Consider the following 17,400-nt stretch of genomic DNA (forward strand, 5'->3'; position numbering starts at 1 on the left):
AATTATATTGTTTGCGTTAGATGTTAAGGTTAGGGGTTAATGCTATAGTTATATTATTCGCGTTAGATGTTAAGGTTAGGGGTTAATGCTATAGTTATATTATTCGCGTTAGATGTTAAGGTTAGGGGTTAATGCTATAGTTATATTATTCGCGTTAGATGTTAAGGTTAGGGGTTAATGCTATAGTTATATTAGCGTTAGATGTTAAGGTTAGGGGTTAATGCTATAGTTATATTATTCGCGTTAGATGTTAAGGTTAGGGGTTAATGCTATAGTTATATTATTCGCGTTAGATGTTAAGGTTAGGGGTTAATGCTATAGTTATATTATTCGCGTTAGATGTTAAGGTTAGGGGTTAATGCTATAGTTATATTATTCGCGTTAGATGTTAAGGTTAGGGGTTAATGCTATAGTTATATTATTCGCGTTAGATGTTAAGGTTAGGGGTTAATGCTATAGTTATATTATTCGCGTTAGATGTTAAGGTTAGGGGTTAACGCTATAGTTATATTATTCGCGTTAGATGTTAAGGTTAGGGGTTAATGCTATAGTTATATTATTCGCGTTAGATGTTAAGGTTAGGGGTTAACGCTATAGTTATATTATTCGCGTTAGATGTTAAGGTTAGGGGTTAATGCTATAGTTATATTATTCGCGTTAGATGTTAAGGTTAGGGGTTAACGCTATAGTTATATTATTCGCGTTAGATGTTAAGGTTAGGGGTTAATGCTATAGTTATATTATTCGCGTTAGATGTTAAGGTTAGGGGTTAATGCTATAGTTATATTATTCGCGTTAGATGTTAAGGTTAGGGGTTAATGCTATAGTTATGCTTTAATTGTTCGAGTCCGAGTTAATGGTTGGGTTGATGTTAGGGTTAATGTTTGCTTAAGGGGTTAGTGGTAGGATTTGGAGTTCATATAAATGTCATGTGATGTGTTATTGTTATAGTTGATATTAATAGTTGGATGTTAAGGTAAGGGATTAGTTTAAAGTTTTAGGCATTAGTTTTGGGGTTAGTAGTAGGTGTTAAAGGCTATGTTTGTGGTAAATATGTAGGTTGGCAATAAAGCTTAGAGTTAGTATTCTTTGGTTCTTTCAGTAAAGTCACGTAGATAGAAAAAATAATAATAAAAATAAAAACCATGACGTTTTGATCACAACACAAGCGGTCGTCATCAGGAAAAGGGGGGTTAGTCTCTAAAGGAAAACTGTTTATAAAGGTTTAAAATGGGCATAGCCCAAGTGGCAGCAGTATTGGCGGGACAGCTAATGCTAATATAAGTGATGGTCAACAACGGGAGCTGGCGTTGGGTTTCCACCAATTAAAGGGCTGCCAGGTAAAAATTAGCATGTTGATGTAAGATCGGAGAGTGGCCTCCACGGCGAGCGCGCTGAGGTGGCTATGTTAATGTGAGAGATTAGCATGTTAATGTGAGAGATTGGCATGTTAATGTGAGAGATTGGCATGTTAATGTGAGAGATTAGCATGTTAATGTGAGAGATGAGCATGTTAATGTGAGATCGCAGAGCCATCGCCACGTCGGCGCACGGAGGTGGCTGTGTTGGTGTGAGAAATTTAACCTGTTAATGTAAAATCGGAGAGCCGGAAATAACAACTAACATCGGAAGGTGGCAGGGTGGGAACATCACAATCAGTTATGACTTAACTGGTTGATTACGTCCTTCCAATGATTGCTAAGTTTGTACCCATCCTCTCGGTTGAAATTGTGTTAGAGTTAGTGTTTCCGTTCAATGTTTGTGTCTGGGTTTAATATTTGGGTCAGAGATAGGTGCTAGCCTTAGATATCAGTCTTCAGTGTCAGTAGGTGTTAGGTTAATAGTTAATTTTTAGTTTTAAGGGTGAGTGTTATTGTTCAGGTTAGGTGATGGGGTAAGAGTAGCGTGTTAGGGTTCGCCAGAGATAAGGCATCAAGCTATGTGAGCACTGTGTGTTGTCTGTGTCCCATACAGAACACGTCGTGCCTGGAGGACTTTGAGCGAATAAAGACGCTTGGCACAGGCTCGTTCGGCCGCGTCATGCTCGTCAAGCACAAGTCCAGCGACCAGTTTTTCGCCATGAAGATCCTCGACAAACAGAAGGTTAGGAGGCCAGGCTGTAGCCAGCACTGTGCACCATACACCCCTCACACATTGCACACACGATGTACCACATACACCGCACATTGCACACACCATACAAACACACACCATATTCAATACAAAGATACAGATCCTCCATAATATACTGAACAAACTTGGGGGAAGTGCTGTTAGCGAGCACCAATGAAGGCCACTATCCACCACACACACCATACACCACACCTCACACTTCCCATACAAATATCATACACACTTTTACACCACACACATCGCACACAACCTACACACCATACAACAACAGCTTCCATTTGACACTAAGTGTGGTGACATCACTTGTGCCAGGCTAGGTGAAGTGTCAAAGGTTCACTGACTGAAGGTTAAGAGACAAACCCAGGTGATGTCGGTTGACTGGCTGAGATGACTGGCAAATGCACTGCCTTTGGGCTCCACTGTGCCAACTTGCTGTTTTTTAGCTCCCCGGTGCAATGCTCATTCTTTTACGTGTCAGTCTGCCCTCTGTTATTGTTGGAGGGTGACTTCCTCAATTTGCCCAGTAGCATTCTTCAAGAGCCTCTTCCATAGAGGCCGATCTTGACAACCTTCATACCAGTGTTCAGCAAGTAAACTCAGCTCCACATGCACCTGGACCACTTAAGTTCATCGCTTCTCTAGCCCTTGCTGCCATTGTTGACAATCCTTGTGTTGCCCTCTACCTTAAAAATTGGCTCTAAATAGAGAAGTGAGATTTATGGGTAATGGGCGGTGGAAGTATAAGATCGCAGGGCCAGGAACAAAGTTCCCACAGCAGAACTCTGTATACTTTTCGATTTAAAGCTTTCGTGACTGCAGGGATTCATCTTCTTGGTTCTTTCGGTAAAGTCACGTAGAATGGAAATAATCAAATAATAACAATAACAAATTATAAAATACAATTCTCACGACGTTTCGGCCACAACGCAAGCAGCCGTCCTCAGGTGGAGAACAGGTCTGTCGAGAAGACAGTCTGAAATGAGACTGTAGGGGGCAAGTGCTGTTAGTGAGCACCTATGAAGGCCGGAACGGTACACGAGGGGGTGGGTGGCCAGTACCACGCCCGACCACCTTTGTCTCCCCAGTGGAGATGTTTACACATCGCACCAGGTACTCATTTGAGGCTGAGTCGACATAGGGGTGGCCCAGGACCGGTTCAGATAATCGCCACTGGTGTTGGCCGTTAGCGGGAATCGAGCCCCTGGGTTGCCAGGTTTATAGCGCAGCACGCTAACCGCTACACTCTCGCTCCCCACCATATGACACCACACACACATACACACCAGAAATGTGCACTATACACCACACACCACTTATTTACCACACAGCCCACACACCTAAACGCATAGAAACATCATACATGTGTAGTGGCATAGCGCTGGTTGCTGGTGAAAAAGGGCAACTGCGGTGTATGGCAGTACCCACGTCAACAGGCCACGATCGACACGAGAGGGGGACATCTCTGGGAAAGGCCGGGGAACCCGCCAGTATGTTCCAGAGAGGGGGCGTGGCTAGGGTGGAGAGAGGCCACGCTGAGAGTATCAGAAGGGCCCCTGTGGGGGACCTCGTGGCTGTTTCTGGAAGTGGGATCCCCGTTGTGCTGTTCAAGGTAGTCGTCGTCACCACCTCGTCGTCACCATCTCGTCGCTGCCGTCTTCACTCTATGTTGCGCTGATGATCGTTGTTGGCTTTTTGCATTCAGCGCCGTCAGTGTTAGACGGTTAGTGTTTTGTGTAGACTAGCAAAAGTAATAGTGTGTGCCCACGTAGGGTGTGTATTATCCCGATGGTGCTCGTTCAATAAAAGAAGTGCATCCAAGTCTTACTGTCCTCGAGTTAAGCCACTACACATACAAAGATACTCTACATATCGGGCATAATTTTCACTTGACAGAAGGCAGTATCCATAAGATATTGTTTTTCTCCCGAATATTGCCCCCTATTGAATTTTTTTTTTTGGCCAAATGTCATCATCCAATAAGAATGTTGGTGAAAGTGGTCGACCTTTTGCCAAAGCTACAGCTGACCCAATATTGTCAGGTGAACGGGTGGGACAGCATGTTAGCCTCAAGGCCATAAAGAGAACAAAAGTGTGTGGTGATTAGAATTGGTAGATGCCTGTGATTTCCACAGTTTTTGGTGTCCATTCTAGGCCCCACGCACAGCTGATGAACTGTTCTGAGTTACGGATGTGGCAAAAAAAGGTGACACACAAATTCTTATTTGGCCCTAGGAATAAAACTTCTCAATACCTTAGTACAGCCTGGAGCTGGCCAAATGGATGATGTAGGTTATTTTGGTGGGCTCACACCATCACACACACAAGCACCGTGCAATCCAGTGCGACAGCAAGGTGGCCCTAGCCACTGCTTTAGTGCTATTTACACACGTTGATGTAACTAGCAAAGATCTAGTTTCTTACTGCAACACAGTTATAATTTAATTTATTGTACTGTAAACAGTAGAGCAAGTAGGCCACTGCACATATGAAATAGTGATCTGTTTGCTGTACTTGCCAACATCATTTTCAGAGTGCTCTCTGTCCACTTATGATTTTCCCCGATGTACAACACTTGGTCAGACATCCAATTAATACTGGTAGGAACCTCCTGGTTACACCAGCCCACAGGGGATTATTGTGTCCGTCCGTCGTGCATCCAAAAATGGGAGGGGTGGGGCTGGGTGAAGATGGGAGGGTGGGGCTGGGTGGGGGGTGGGAGAGGTGGGGCTGGGTGGGGAGGGGCTGGTCACCCCGTGGTGCCATTATAAAACTCAACGTTTAACCTACTCACGCCGGCTTGTGCCCACCCTCACAGTCGGCCATATTTGCGGAATACACCACGCCGCCGTTGACCCTGGCCATTGACTGAGCAACCCAACGTTCCTACCAGCTCCCTCCACAGGAATGTGTTGGACTTTCAGGTGCAACAGCATTATTAACTTACTTCTATTGCTGTTGTTATAGCTGTTGCTTTTGCTGTTATTGATGCAGCTAATACCCCTATTTTTGTTCATAATAAACCCTATTTTTGTGTTTAAATTGTTATTCGAATGGTTTTAGTGCTGTTACACGCATTCCACAAACACGTGTATGCATGGCGTGTGTGCCGTGTGCGGATGACTGCAGGTGGTCAAGTTAAAACAAGTGGAACACACGCTCAATGAGAAACGCATCCTGCAGGCCATCAGCTTCCCTTTCCTCGTGCGCCTCGAATACAGCTTCAAGGTGATCCCGGCTTCACCTTGCTCTCCGCCATCCCTCCTTGCTTCTCCCCGTTACTCCGTGTGCTTCCTATTACCTACAAAATCGTCTCTCCTAACCCTGTATGTATGTAAGTTTAACTTCTTTCCTGCCATATGTAGCCGACGTGCTCATCCTTGATCGTAGCTTCCTGACCAACTGTCTCATCTTTGAGACATGCTCTTCAGAGCTACTCTTTCGGGATCGCCGTGGCAAGCGCTGCTCCTCCCGTCTCATCTTTAGTTTCCTCTCCACCACTCTTCACCCTTCCCCACTCGACTTTGCACCCACATCTCCCCACATCTCTCCTTACCCCTCGCTATTCATCTTCGTGCATCATCCTCTCCTTCCCCGTAACCCTTCACCTGTCTACATATCTCTTACCTGCTAAGATTATATGGTACTCGTTGGGTAAGCACGTTGCCCTAATTCTTGTGGACAGGCAGCGCTTTCAATGTAATGTTAGCCAGCTGCGGTACTTGCCACAACTGATAGTTGTTCCGGCCGAATGTGGACAGGCACTCTTCGCTGTGTGCCACAGATTATTTGGAATCCTCAGCTCCATAAATGTGAGCAATTCAAACACCTTATATTAGCCTCAGACAACAAATGAAGTGGTTGGTCGTTAGCTTAATAATTGCTATTGAAGTGTGTTTTATTTGAAACACTGAATATTGAACAAATTAGTTCCATCAAATCCCAGTTTGGGATCAACTCAACCTGTCATCACTCAGACCAAAGGAATGAGTACCACTTCCTGGCAGGTCAACAGCGGTTGTCCTGTGCATGTGACATTTCGATCATAGGATCTGTGCCATAAACAGAGATGAGCACTCCCCAAAGGCCCCTTTGAGGGGTGAGACACGTTGATTTTTTTGTTCTAAATTAATACTAATAGAGCCGAGCACACAGATGTGTGTTCCTGATACCACCAGACTCATACACTCTCCCACTGTCATACTATGTGTTATGTATATGCATTTACTCTGCACCTTCTAAATCATAAATGTCCACGAGACTTAACTAACGAAGCTTCCCCCTGCGAATTGATACATTTTCATGATTCAGGGCCCTGATTTAAATCAAGAATTTTTTTATTTTTTGTCTTGTTGCTTTTTGCCTTTATTGTCTTGTTTGGTTTGTACTCTAATAATAGATTTGTTTTATAACGTATTTTTGAGAAATATTCACATAGCGCTGAACAATTACGGAGCAGTATTATGGTCACATGAGAGGTAGTCTAGCCCATACAGATAAGAGAGAAACAAGTACGACCAATAACAAGCATGGTACTGGCTGTACCATTCTGTCCTGTCTTGTTTGTACTGTCTTGTTAATATTTGAGCCATTTTGTTTATTCTGACCATTAGTCATAAATAAAATATTTCCTTAACATGTTTGCATAATTTGGAAATAATCTCATCTTAACACGCACCATTCATTGTATGTGTCATGAGAAAATGATGACATTTTTATTGATGAATGCCTAACGCTGATGGTGGGAGGCTTTTTGCCTATGTTAATTAGGGGTCATTTTTATCACGTTGAAAACGGCACGAATTGTAGGGCACCAAAAATAGGCTGTAAAATTGCTGTAAAAGCCTCCATTACCCACATACTCCTCCTCGTGTCTGTTCCCATTAGCCATTTCTCCCTCCCTCCCTCCATCAGTGCCTTCTGTGCCCTCCAAGAATCTCTGCTGTCACGAGCAATTACTATCCCTTTACACTGTCCGAGAGTGCTCCAGGTTGGATCCCCTGACCCGAACACAACCACATCTGCAGTACAGCCACTGACCAGGCAGTGAGACATTGACTGTCTTGCTGCATTCCATTAATCTTTGTTGACATGGCTTTCTATCACTCTCATCATTCTACTGCTGTTCCCACGATCCTTGCTCTTCATGGCCACTGCTTGGAATTAGGCTCCGGTGCTTTGACATGGTCAAGCATAATAGTATCCCATCGCAAGCATGTTCGTCGACTTCTTTAATCAATGAATATTTAAAGCATTACATGTGAACCATAGTGGCTCGTGTGGGAGACGGAAGAGGGACGTAGTGATGCCCGATTTGTTCCACAGGACAATTCCAACCTCTACATGGTGCTGGAGTACGTGCCCGGTGGAGAGATGTTCTCACATCTGCGCAGGATCGGCCGCTTCAGGTCTTGACAGACAGGCGCACGGATGAACAAGCACACAGGCACATGGATGTACCGATGGAGACACATGGATACACAAGCAGCCATGTAGCCCTGGGGTAGGGAACCTTTCCCCTACTGGGGGCCGAACAGGATAACTTCTCATTAACATTCGATGGGCGGGAGTGTGGTGCAGTGGTAATACCTGTGTCTCAAAATACGTAATCTCCTAGGTTCGATTCCTGACTTGGGCACCTTTATGTGTGGAGTTTGTATGTTCTCCCCCCCCCTGTTCTGCATGGGTTTCTTCCACATTCTCCATTTTTCTCCAGTAGCAAAAAAAACATGTAATTGGTATTGGCCAAAACATCCCATTACTAAAATAAAATCCTGCAACTTACTTGCAATATTGTTCCCTATTGCGAAAACCTGGCGGAGCCATCGTGAAAATGTTTTTCCTGGGTGAACAAGCGTAACAATATTAAAACAAACACCTTAGTGTTATCGAATAATTGTGCGATAAATTACATGTGCCTCGTATGAAGATGCACCTCCAGCGACAGAAGTGACTGAGCACGCACTAATTGCATACTCGTGTTTCCTCTAGTACCCAGTTAGTGCAACTAAGATGCTTGCAGTGATGGATAATTATTGTTTGTGGGCAGTTTAGAAGTAATAGGCCTCATGTGGCCATGGACTGTATGTTGCCCACCCCTGATATAGACAGATGTAAGCCGGTTGGTGCTGTGATTAAAGCAACAAATGTTGTCGATTGCATCTCATTGCTTTCTGTCTTCTGTTGTGAATGTCAAAGTTGCTTCCCCTATCTTTCCATGCAATTCCCGGCATGGTGTATATAGTACCAAGGGAGTTGTAAAATGTGGCATCTTGCCTCAGCTACTTTTGTCGATCCAGCTGGTGCTGAGGTTATAAAACACTTGATTCTTGACAATTGGAGGGTTGCATGTTCAAATCCTTGTCAAGGATCATCTCAAACCATTATCACTCTGGGATTGTGATAGATCTGGTACCACTCTCTGGGATGGAAGCAGCAGTGGTCACCCTATGTTGAGACTGGCCCAGACTATTGGAATGGGGAACTTTCACTCCTGTTTCAGGGCCATCGGTAGGTATGAGCACCTCCCATTGCATGTGTGTGCATGCACACCTTTACGATTTAGGTGACCCGAACTCTTATGCCAGGCTCTTGATAAGCAGGAGAGATGTAGAGGCATGTAACATTTGGGCGATAAAGGATGCAGGGCGTGGTTGTGGTTACATCATTTAATGTGCCATGTCAACCTTAATAGGTGCTCGCTAAGAACATGCCCCCATAGTCTACAAGGTGAAACAAAATATGTATCTTTGCATTAGTGGGTGTGCATCTGTATCTGTGTGTGCGTACATACATGTGAATGTCCTGTTAATACATGTGTATGCATGCATGTGCCAGTGGTACAAAAAGTTCTGAGGCTAATATAGAGGGGATTATCAGAGGCTATTGATGTTGCAGCTACTTATAGTCCTTGTTGCGTGTATGCAAATGGCACAGTATTCTAGACGTCTTTGTTCCTTATTCCATGAAGGAGGCTGAAAATGTTAAATCATTGTGCTGTCATAGAATGTTTGCTGCTGAACCGAAAGGACGTTTGAAATCCATGTTCAAAGTGTTTGGGGAAAATGCACCATAATGTGCAACACTTAAAATGTGGGTTTCACAACTTTGTCCGAGCAGAAAGACTGTTGATGATGACTCCAGGTCAGGGCGGCCTGGGACTGCAATGATTGAGGCCAACATCAAGGCCGTGCAATGACATAGCTTTGTAAAACTTCCCTGTATATGGGATTCCTGGAAAACACTCTATGCATGATATTTTTGGAATGAACAAGGCATGTGCACCTTGGGTGCCGGAGCATGCGGACACGTGGCAAGGAGTGTGACCACTTCTCATGATAATCTAGAAGGGCTGAAGGCAGACGGAGACACATTTGAGGCAATGTATTACTTACCGGTGATGATACCTTGATTTGCCATTCGGACCCTCAGTCCAAGAGAAATCCATGCAGTAGAAAAATCGAACTTCTCCAACGCAAAAAATGTTCAAGTTGGACCACTCTGCTGGCAAGATCATGTATGCCATATTTTCAGATGCTAAAGCTGTGGTGCATATTGACTTCATGTCACACACAGAGACAATGACAGCTCAATACAATATCAAGCAGACTTTCTCCATCGCCTGCGTAAGTAAAAGAGAAAATACATGGGAAGATTAAAACCGCACCCCTTGCCTGTGCGTGACATTGCCCCATATCAGAATCGGAATCAGAATATTTATTTATACTGGAGAAATCCGAAGAGCTATAAAGCTCTTTTTCACAGATGCCCAGTAGGCGCAGGTAAGAACGTTACAACAACAAACAATACCAAACATGGTAGTTGTGCAAAGTACAGGAAAGGTAAACAATCACCCAAAAAACATCTAATTAAAACTAAGACCATCCCCATCCTACGAGGCATAGCCCACTGAGGTGTTAACTTGCGTTTTAGAAAAGACCTGGACACAAATTAAAGCTCGGCAAAGTGGCTTATAATGTGGAAATTAAGAGCAGCAAAATAATCTAAATAATCTGAATGTAAAAGCTGCAAAGACTAAGAGTGTCAAGGAATACCAGTTGGACAAACTCCACACGCTGCCTATTCCGCACACCTGATTCCTGGTGACTTTTTTCCGAAGTGACTAAATATTTACGTTGGTCACGTTTTGTTGGTTTTGACGAGGTGAAATAAAATAAGGTCACATAAGACACACTGACTGTGAAGTCCGTAGCCGCCAAGTGGTTATGTTTTTTGACTGGTGAATGGGAAAGCTTGGTTCAAATCTCACTAGGATTTATTTAGTGTTTAAAAAAAAATCTATTTTGTTTTATCCCAAAGTGGAGGGGTGTTGTGCCCTGATTTGACAAAAAATTTCTAATAGAAGGCTGTGTATGGGAACCTGAATGGACAGGATGAAAAGTTATTTCTGCAGGGATTTGGAAAGCTTCATTATTGATATGAGGGTGAAGGTGTTAATAATTGTGTGGTTCTTTTTCGGGTTTGTATGTAGTTTTAATGTATGTTCGGCTCAGACACTTTGAACCACACCCTCGTTTTTACATACACACATGTATGTGCTGTGCCTTTGTTTATTTACTTGCCAGCTTATATATCCCCACGTGTGTGCAAGTGTGCTGTGGCTCTGTTTGTTTACATACTAGTGTGTTAATGCCCGGTTTGTGTACATTCTGTACCCACGTCTGTTTACATGCCGGTGTGTGTACCGTATTTTCCCGCATATAACCCGCGGGGTAGACCACTTTTTACATACAAAACAAGACCCTGCCGGGTATATGGAGGCGCGGGCTATCCCACAAATATTTTTAACGTGTGACATGTCATAACTCGTTTAATGTTTTCATGGTAGGACTATCCACTATGCAACACTTACCTTTGACTAAAGCACTGCTGAATAAACCACTCACACTAAAATTTAACATGTTATCACGTTTTAAATTATTCGAATTGTTTGTACAATGAAACGACTGTTTGAAGTGGGCGCACTTTGTTTACGTAACACTTTCAGTGGCTGTAGGGGGGATTGCACAATGGGAAGGGCCTTAAGTGTCTACCAGATGCGGAATCATAATTGCCGAGTCCCTTAGGCCGCTGCTATTGGCTGAGCACTATACAGTCGCGACCATGAGCTTTGTTTCAAACTTCCAATGGCTTTGTTGCCAGGAGGCAGTGGCGTTACAGTAGTGCCGCTATTGTCTGCACAGTGCACAATCTACCAGTGCTAAATCTGTACAGGGGTAACTACCGAGTCCAGTAGCTGTAATATGATGAGGTCGAATGCTGGTAAGCCTAACCGTACGCTTACTTACAGTACTTATCTACCAGTTATGTGTTACTTATTGGATATTTATTTTTGTTACTTGTTTACTGTTTTAAGTTCACTCGTTTCCGGTTAGTTTGTTTTCTTTATTAACAATTGATAGTGGAATGTATTACAAATGTCAACTTTGTATTAATATCATGGAATTAAGCTGCGGTAACGACTTTAAATATATGCATGCGGGGTATATGGAGGTGCGGGCTATCTGAAATTGTTTTACACAAAACGCTATTTTTGCGGGGTATATGCGTCTACGGGTTATATACGTATGCGGGCTATATGTGGGGAAATACGGTATATCCCTGCGTGTGTGGCTATGTGTGTGCCTGTGTGTGCTTACATGCTGGTGTGCATATCCCCACGTGTGTGTGCTGTGCCCAACTGTGTGCAGTGGTGCAGGGGTTAGCACTCTGCGCTACAAACCCAGTGACCTTGAGTTCAATTCTCACTTATGGTCAATACCAGTGACGGTTATCTGAACTGGTTCTGGGCCTCCCCTAGCTCGACTCAGCCTTGACTGAGTTCCTGGTGTGGTGTGTAAATATCAGCACTAGAGAGACAAAGGTGGCAAGGCGTGGTTCTGGCCACACTACCCCATCATGTGCCATTCTGGCCTTGATAGGTGCTCACGAACAGCACTTGCCCCATCAGTCTGTTAAGGCTATACGGGCGATCTTGTTGTCTTTACAGTGAGCCCCACTCACGGTTCTACGCGGCACAAATCGTGTTGGCGTTTGAGTACCTGCACTCGTTGGACCTCATCTACCGGGACCTCAAGCCTGAGAACCTCCTTATTGACCAGCAAGGATACATCCAGGTGCGCACAGGCTCACACGAAGTATACATGAGTATACAGGAGCATCAGGGCACTTAACACATATTTTTCTCAGTCACTCAAGGTACACAGAGGTACCCAGAGGTACACACAGCTACATATAGAAAAAGGCACATGCAGGTATATATGGGAGTAGGTTGGGGAGTATATCACCAGTGGTCTGCATGGTAAACCTATACGAATGGTAAACCCGTTGCCTTGGGCCTACTCTTGTGCAATGACAGGAAAACACTATCCTTCCACGTGTAACTTAATTGGCGTGCAGCAGGGGTCTTGCTAACATTTTTTTATGTTTCCTAATTTTCAACTCTTTTATTTCCATGTGTGAACAGGTGACAGACTTTGGGTTTGCTAAGCGCGTGAAGGGGCGAACCTGGACTCTGTGTGGAACACCAGAGTATCTGGCTCCCGAGATCATCCTCAGCAAGGTACACTGGCTCATCCTCAACTGCTGCACACACTCCCGCCTTGACCACAAATGTACCTGCTGCTGTGTTAGAGGACTGGTGGTACAATGGTTTGATCGCTGTACTATGAACTTGACAACCTAAGCTTGATTCTTGGCCATGGCTAACATCAAGTTATTTGTTTAACCGGTCCTGGACTGTCCCAAGTCCAACTCAGTGTTATATGAGTCTCCGGTGTCGTGATAACAAATCAGCACTGGGGAGACGAAGGCGGCCGGGCGTGGAATTTGCCACACCATCCCCTCATGCCCTGGCTCACCTTAATAGGGTGTTCACCAACAACACTTACTCCAATAGTCTGTTGAAGGCTGTACGGGAGATCTTGTCTTTTTGTGTGCTTACGTAGAGAGCAGCAGCACATGCATAATAGCATCGGTGTCAAGTGGTATCTGAACGTTCTGGGCCTCATCTAACTCGAGTTGGTCTTAAATTAATACCTGGCGTGGTGTGTAAACATCAGCGCTGGGGAGATTAAGGCATCCCAGCATGATACTGGCCATACCACCCCATTGTATGCTTGTGTCACCCTTAATAGGTGAACAGTCGTTAAGGCTAAGGGGATCTTTGTGGCTGTGTGTGTGCTTGCATGTGTAGTCAACCCTTGGTAAAACCAAAACACGTAACACAAAATGTACTAAAATTAGGATATAAAAAAACGTATGTATTGTTTACCGGTGTAGATTGAGGCAAGAATGTGTCCTGTTTTTTGAGAATCAGCGCCGCCGCCTACTTGACCCTGATTCAATATTTCCTTCTTCAAGTGATAGGGTAACGGCTGACATTGAGTCGCTGATCCTCGCCAAGTGAGGAGCAGCCAAACGTTAAACCAGCTTGTGCATAAAAAGGTGCCAGTGAGCACAGTTAATCCGTAGCCTAGATAATCGAGAGCAGGCTGTGTATAGTTGATGAACCACCGTTGCGCGGTGCTGTTTTAATTGTGTGGACATGCGTGCCACTTAGGGCTACAACAAAGCGGTTGACTGGTGGGCGCTGGGCGTGCTCATCTACGAGATGGCGGCTGGGTACCCGCCATTCTTCGCCGACCAACCCATCCAGATCTACGAGAAGATCGTCTCTGGGAAGGTACGCGTGTCCCAGCACTGCAACTTACCTCATTGCCCACTCGTAAATTGTCCTCTCTCTGCTATTGTCAGAAGTTACTACTATAGAGTTAGTTACTACTACTATAGTCAGTTGATACTACTTTGGAGTCAATAGATATGACTTTTGATTCAGTAGATACTACTATAGTCATTAGATACTACTGTAGAGTCAGTATTTACTACGATAGAGTCGATAGATACTACTATTGAGTCAGTCGATACTATTGTAGAGCCAGATACTATTGTAAAGTTAGATACTACTATAGATTCACTAGACACTCCTCACTCTATTGTGTGTAGGGTGTGTAGGTATTTATGCCTATGCGGGGGTAAAAATATATTTTGAGGGGGGGGTCGACAATTTTCGAAACATTAGACCAACTATTTACCCCCCACTTTCTATAACTTTTTGGACTTCTGCAAGCCTCTTATCATTTTTTTGATGGACAAATGGGCAGACAAACGGAACGCCGGGCTTTCACAACAGCTTGGTATTTGTTTATGTTTGTTATGTTTTTAAGAGAAGTTTTGAAATATATTTTTCTCCCGGGCAATGCCGGGTACTTCCTGCTAGTTATTTAATGTAATGTGTGCGGTGAGTACCACATTTGTGTACCCATTTAATGAATACACATGTTTGCAATAATATTTACTTCATGTACATGACTTTGTGTTGTTTATCCAATCAAGACAATTGCAGCTGGAACACTTGTTGAAATATGTAAATAAATATGTTTAACCGTGTGCACCTTGTATTGAAAATGGTAATCACCTTGTAATAACAGGAAAATGTAGTGATTGACACACAAGTTTAGAAGACATAGGTTGTTTCAATTGAAGTGTTTATGGGGATAATCATCGCAACTAAACAAGGTGTAAGTACGAGTCAATGTAGCTGTTATATACATTTCTGAAATGCGCTTGACGTGTGCGTACTTGACAGAATAGTGGCATAATGGCTTTTGCGCCACATGAAACCAACCACCCGAGTTAAATTCCAAGTCAAGGTTAACATGCGGTATATGAAGTGACATCTGCACCAGTCTTCACCAATCCACAGTGACCAGTGTGATGAAGTGTGGTCAAACATCCCACTTGACACCTTCCATCAGTGGATTGGCACAGAGCTTTTATGGACAATAATACAAGCAAGTCAATGAAGCTAATAGGCTGCCTGTTGCATCCCACTTGCATGTGCCCTCACTGCCATTGTCGCTGCAGGTGCGGTTCCCTTCTCACTTCAGCTCGGACCTCAAGGACCTGCTGAGGAACCTGCTCCAAGTGGACCTCACCAAGCGATTCGGAAACCTCAAGAACGGCGTCAATGACATCAAGAACCACAAGTGGTTCTCCACCACCGACTGGATCGCAATTTACCAGCGCAAGGTGCCTCCCCCCATCTCTAAGGCAACACCACCACTGACGTTAACCTGAACCCAACTGTGAGACGAAGGGGACAACCTCAAACCAGGCGGCAGTGATGACGAGACCATAAGAGTGGTCTTTGAGGGGTGTGTGAGCTCTGTAACATCAGATTACTCCAGTATAAATACATTCTCTGATTCTGATAAGACAGCAGACCTAGGATTGGTTGGGTGTCCACTGCAAATTAAATTTAACACAAGAAAGCAAAACGATGTATGATAGTTCTAGATTTGAAGCTTTCGTGACTGCAAGGATTCATATTCTTATGTTTTTTCGGTAAAGTCACGTAGGTAAAAAAGCTAAATTAATAAAAGTAAAATAAAAATTAAATAAAAATCACAACGTTTCGGAGGCACCTGAAGACGGAAGCTTGTGTTGCCTCCGAAACGTCGTGATTTTTATTTTATTTTTATTTAACTTTTATTAATTTTTATTTTTTACCTACGTGACTTTACCGAAAAAACCTAAGAAGATGTATGATAGCATCGTTGGAGTGGTGACCTCGTGACCTTTGTTATCATTCCTGTGCCCACTCGGCTCACACCTCCAGGTCGAGGCTCCCTTCATTCCCAAGTGCAAGGGCCCAGGCGACGCCAGCAATTTCGACGACTACGAGGAGGAGGAAATCCGCATCTCGTCCACTGAGAAGTGCGCCAAGGAGTTTGCCGACTTCTGAACACCGCCTGCGCCTCGCCTCCTCCCTCCTCGCTCTCCCGGTCCAGCGTCGCCCACTGCGTGTCCACCCTGTCCGTCCGTCCGACCGTCCGCGCGTTTAAAAGGCAGACGGGGTCGCCCCCTCCTCCCACCCTCACACCAAGACACATGTACATGTCAACCCATAACCACCACAACTGCCACTCACGTACACACGACGTTTCCACCCTCACCCCCACCACTCTTGAGACACGTGTACACTTGGCCGAGCCCACCTCGACACATGTACACACGAGATCCCTCTTGCTGCAGCGACAAGCGACACGTGTACACACAACCTTCCAACTAAGAAGCATGTGTACACACGATCCCACCCACAACAACTACGTGCATGCTCACAACCCCAGCCATCAACACACGTACATACGGCACGTGCCCTGCCATCAACACACATGATCCGTCTATCCCTGCCCCCCTACCATTCCCCATTCTTGGCATGTGCACGCACAACCTCCCACGAACAGCACTTACACATACGGTCCCCTCCTTACCAACACACGTGTACACACGACCCCTTGAATCTTCCCTCAGCCTTGCTCCACCGCCCTTCCTGGGTGGCATATTTGGGGTGTTGCGTGCACCTCCACGTCACCCGAGGGTTGACCCTAACCCATGGACCTCCTCCTCCTCTCCCCATGGATATGCTGCTGCCTGCTCGCCGCATCAACAGTGCCCCGCTTCCTAACTGCTGTCACACTGTATATACCTGGTCCCGAGCGCTTCTCACGGCTCTGCTGCTCTCCCCCGCCCCCTTCTTCACGTGCTGCGTAGAAACGGGGGTCCCCTCCCACTGCCTGCCCTCGGCCCTTTCCCTCCCCTCCCCACCAGCCCCTGCCACCTTCGTTTACCTCCATCTGTCAGTGATTCGGTCGTGGGCGTTGTCTGTTACAATAAAAAAAGCCGGTAATGTTATTTTTACTTTTACTTAACGAGTGCCAATATTTTAATCGGGACTCATCCCGCACCTTCTCTTGGGTAGGGTGGAAGCGCGGTATGGACAGTTAATTATGACTAAAGGCAAAGGATTGATAATGAGAGTGAAGTTTTTTGTTGTCCCTGGAGTGTCTGATGACTGTCGAGTGATTGAATGGTCAGTTAGGGGAGCCGGAGTGTGTTTGCCAGCCCAAGCAAGAGCAGCGATAGCAGTGGTACACAGCGCCATTGACATGTGGCTACTCGAAAGGTTGCGCATCAATGTACTCTATCATAGCGACTGCCTCGTGCGAGTGCTCCGGTAAAAGTGCATTTAGAAATAGCAGCCATACCCCAAGAGTGGAGGTGGGGGGCCCTTTGTGCCACCCTTTTAACCCTGAGCTCAAACCCTGCCTCTGCAAAGCGTTGCCAGCACTTGGTCGTTTTGTCAGTGAAATTTGATTCATATTAAAGAAAATGACAAGGCCAGGCTTC

The 17,400-nt window shown here is 44.9% G+C and overlaps 1 protein-coding gene across 3 annotated transcripts in view; it reads left to right on the forward strand.

Annotated features, from left to right (window-relative positions):
• LOC144733342 (cAMP-dependent protein kinase catalytic subunit alpha) overlaps positions 1 to 17,025 on the forward strand; it is a 71,426-nt gene extending 54,401 nt beyond the window's left edge. For all 3 annotated transcript variants that reach the window (XM_078615191.1, XM_078615193.1, XM_078615192.1), the window contains exons 3-10: positions 1,975 to 2,103; positions 5,260 to 5,358; positions 7,456 to 7,538; positions 12,140 to 12,266; positions 12,617 to 12,712; positions 13,712 to 13,834; positions 15,076 to 15,240; positions 15,830 to 17,025. In XM_078615191.1, coding sequence (XP_078471317.1) covers positions 1,975 to 2,103; positions 5,260 to 5,358; positions 7,456 to 7,538; positions 12,140 to 12,266; positions 12,617 to 12,712; positions 13,712 to 13,834; positions 15,076 to 15,240; positions 15,830 to 15,955 — 948 coding nt within the window. In that variant the 3' untranslated portion in view covers positions 15,956 to 17,025. The remainder of the gene's footprint in view (positions 1 to 1,974; positions 2,104 to 5,259; positions 5,359 to 7,455; positions 7,539 to 12,139; positions 12,267 to 12,616; positions 12,713 to 13,711; positions 13,835 to 15,075; positions 15,241 to 15,829) is intronic.
• Positions 17,026 to 17,400: the final 375 nt, after the last annotated feature.

Source organism: Lampetra planeri, chromosome 46 (genome assembly GCF_965212315.1).
Source record: "Lampetra planeri chromosome 46, kcLamPlan1.2.h2, whole genome shotgun sequence".
Lineage (NCBI taxonomy): Eukaryota > Metazoa > Chordata > Hyperoartia > Petromyzontiformes > Petromyzontidae > Lampetra > Lampetra planeri.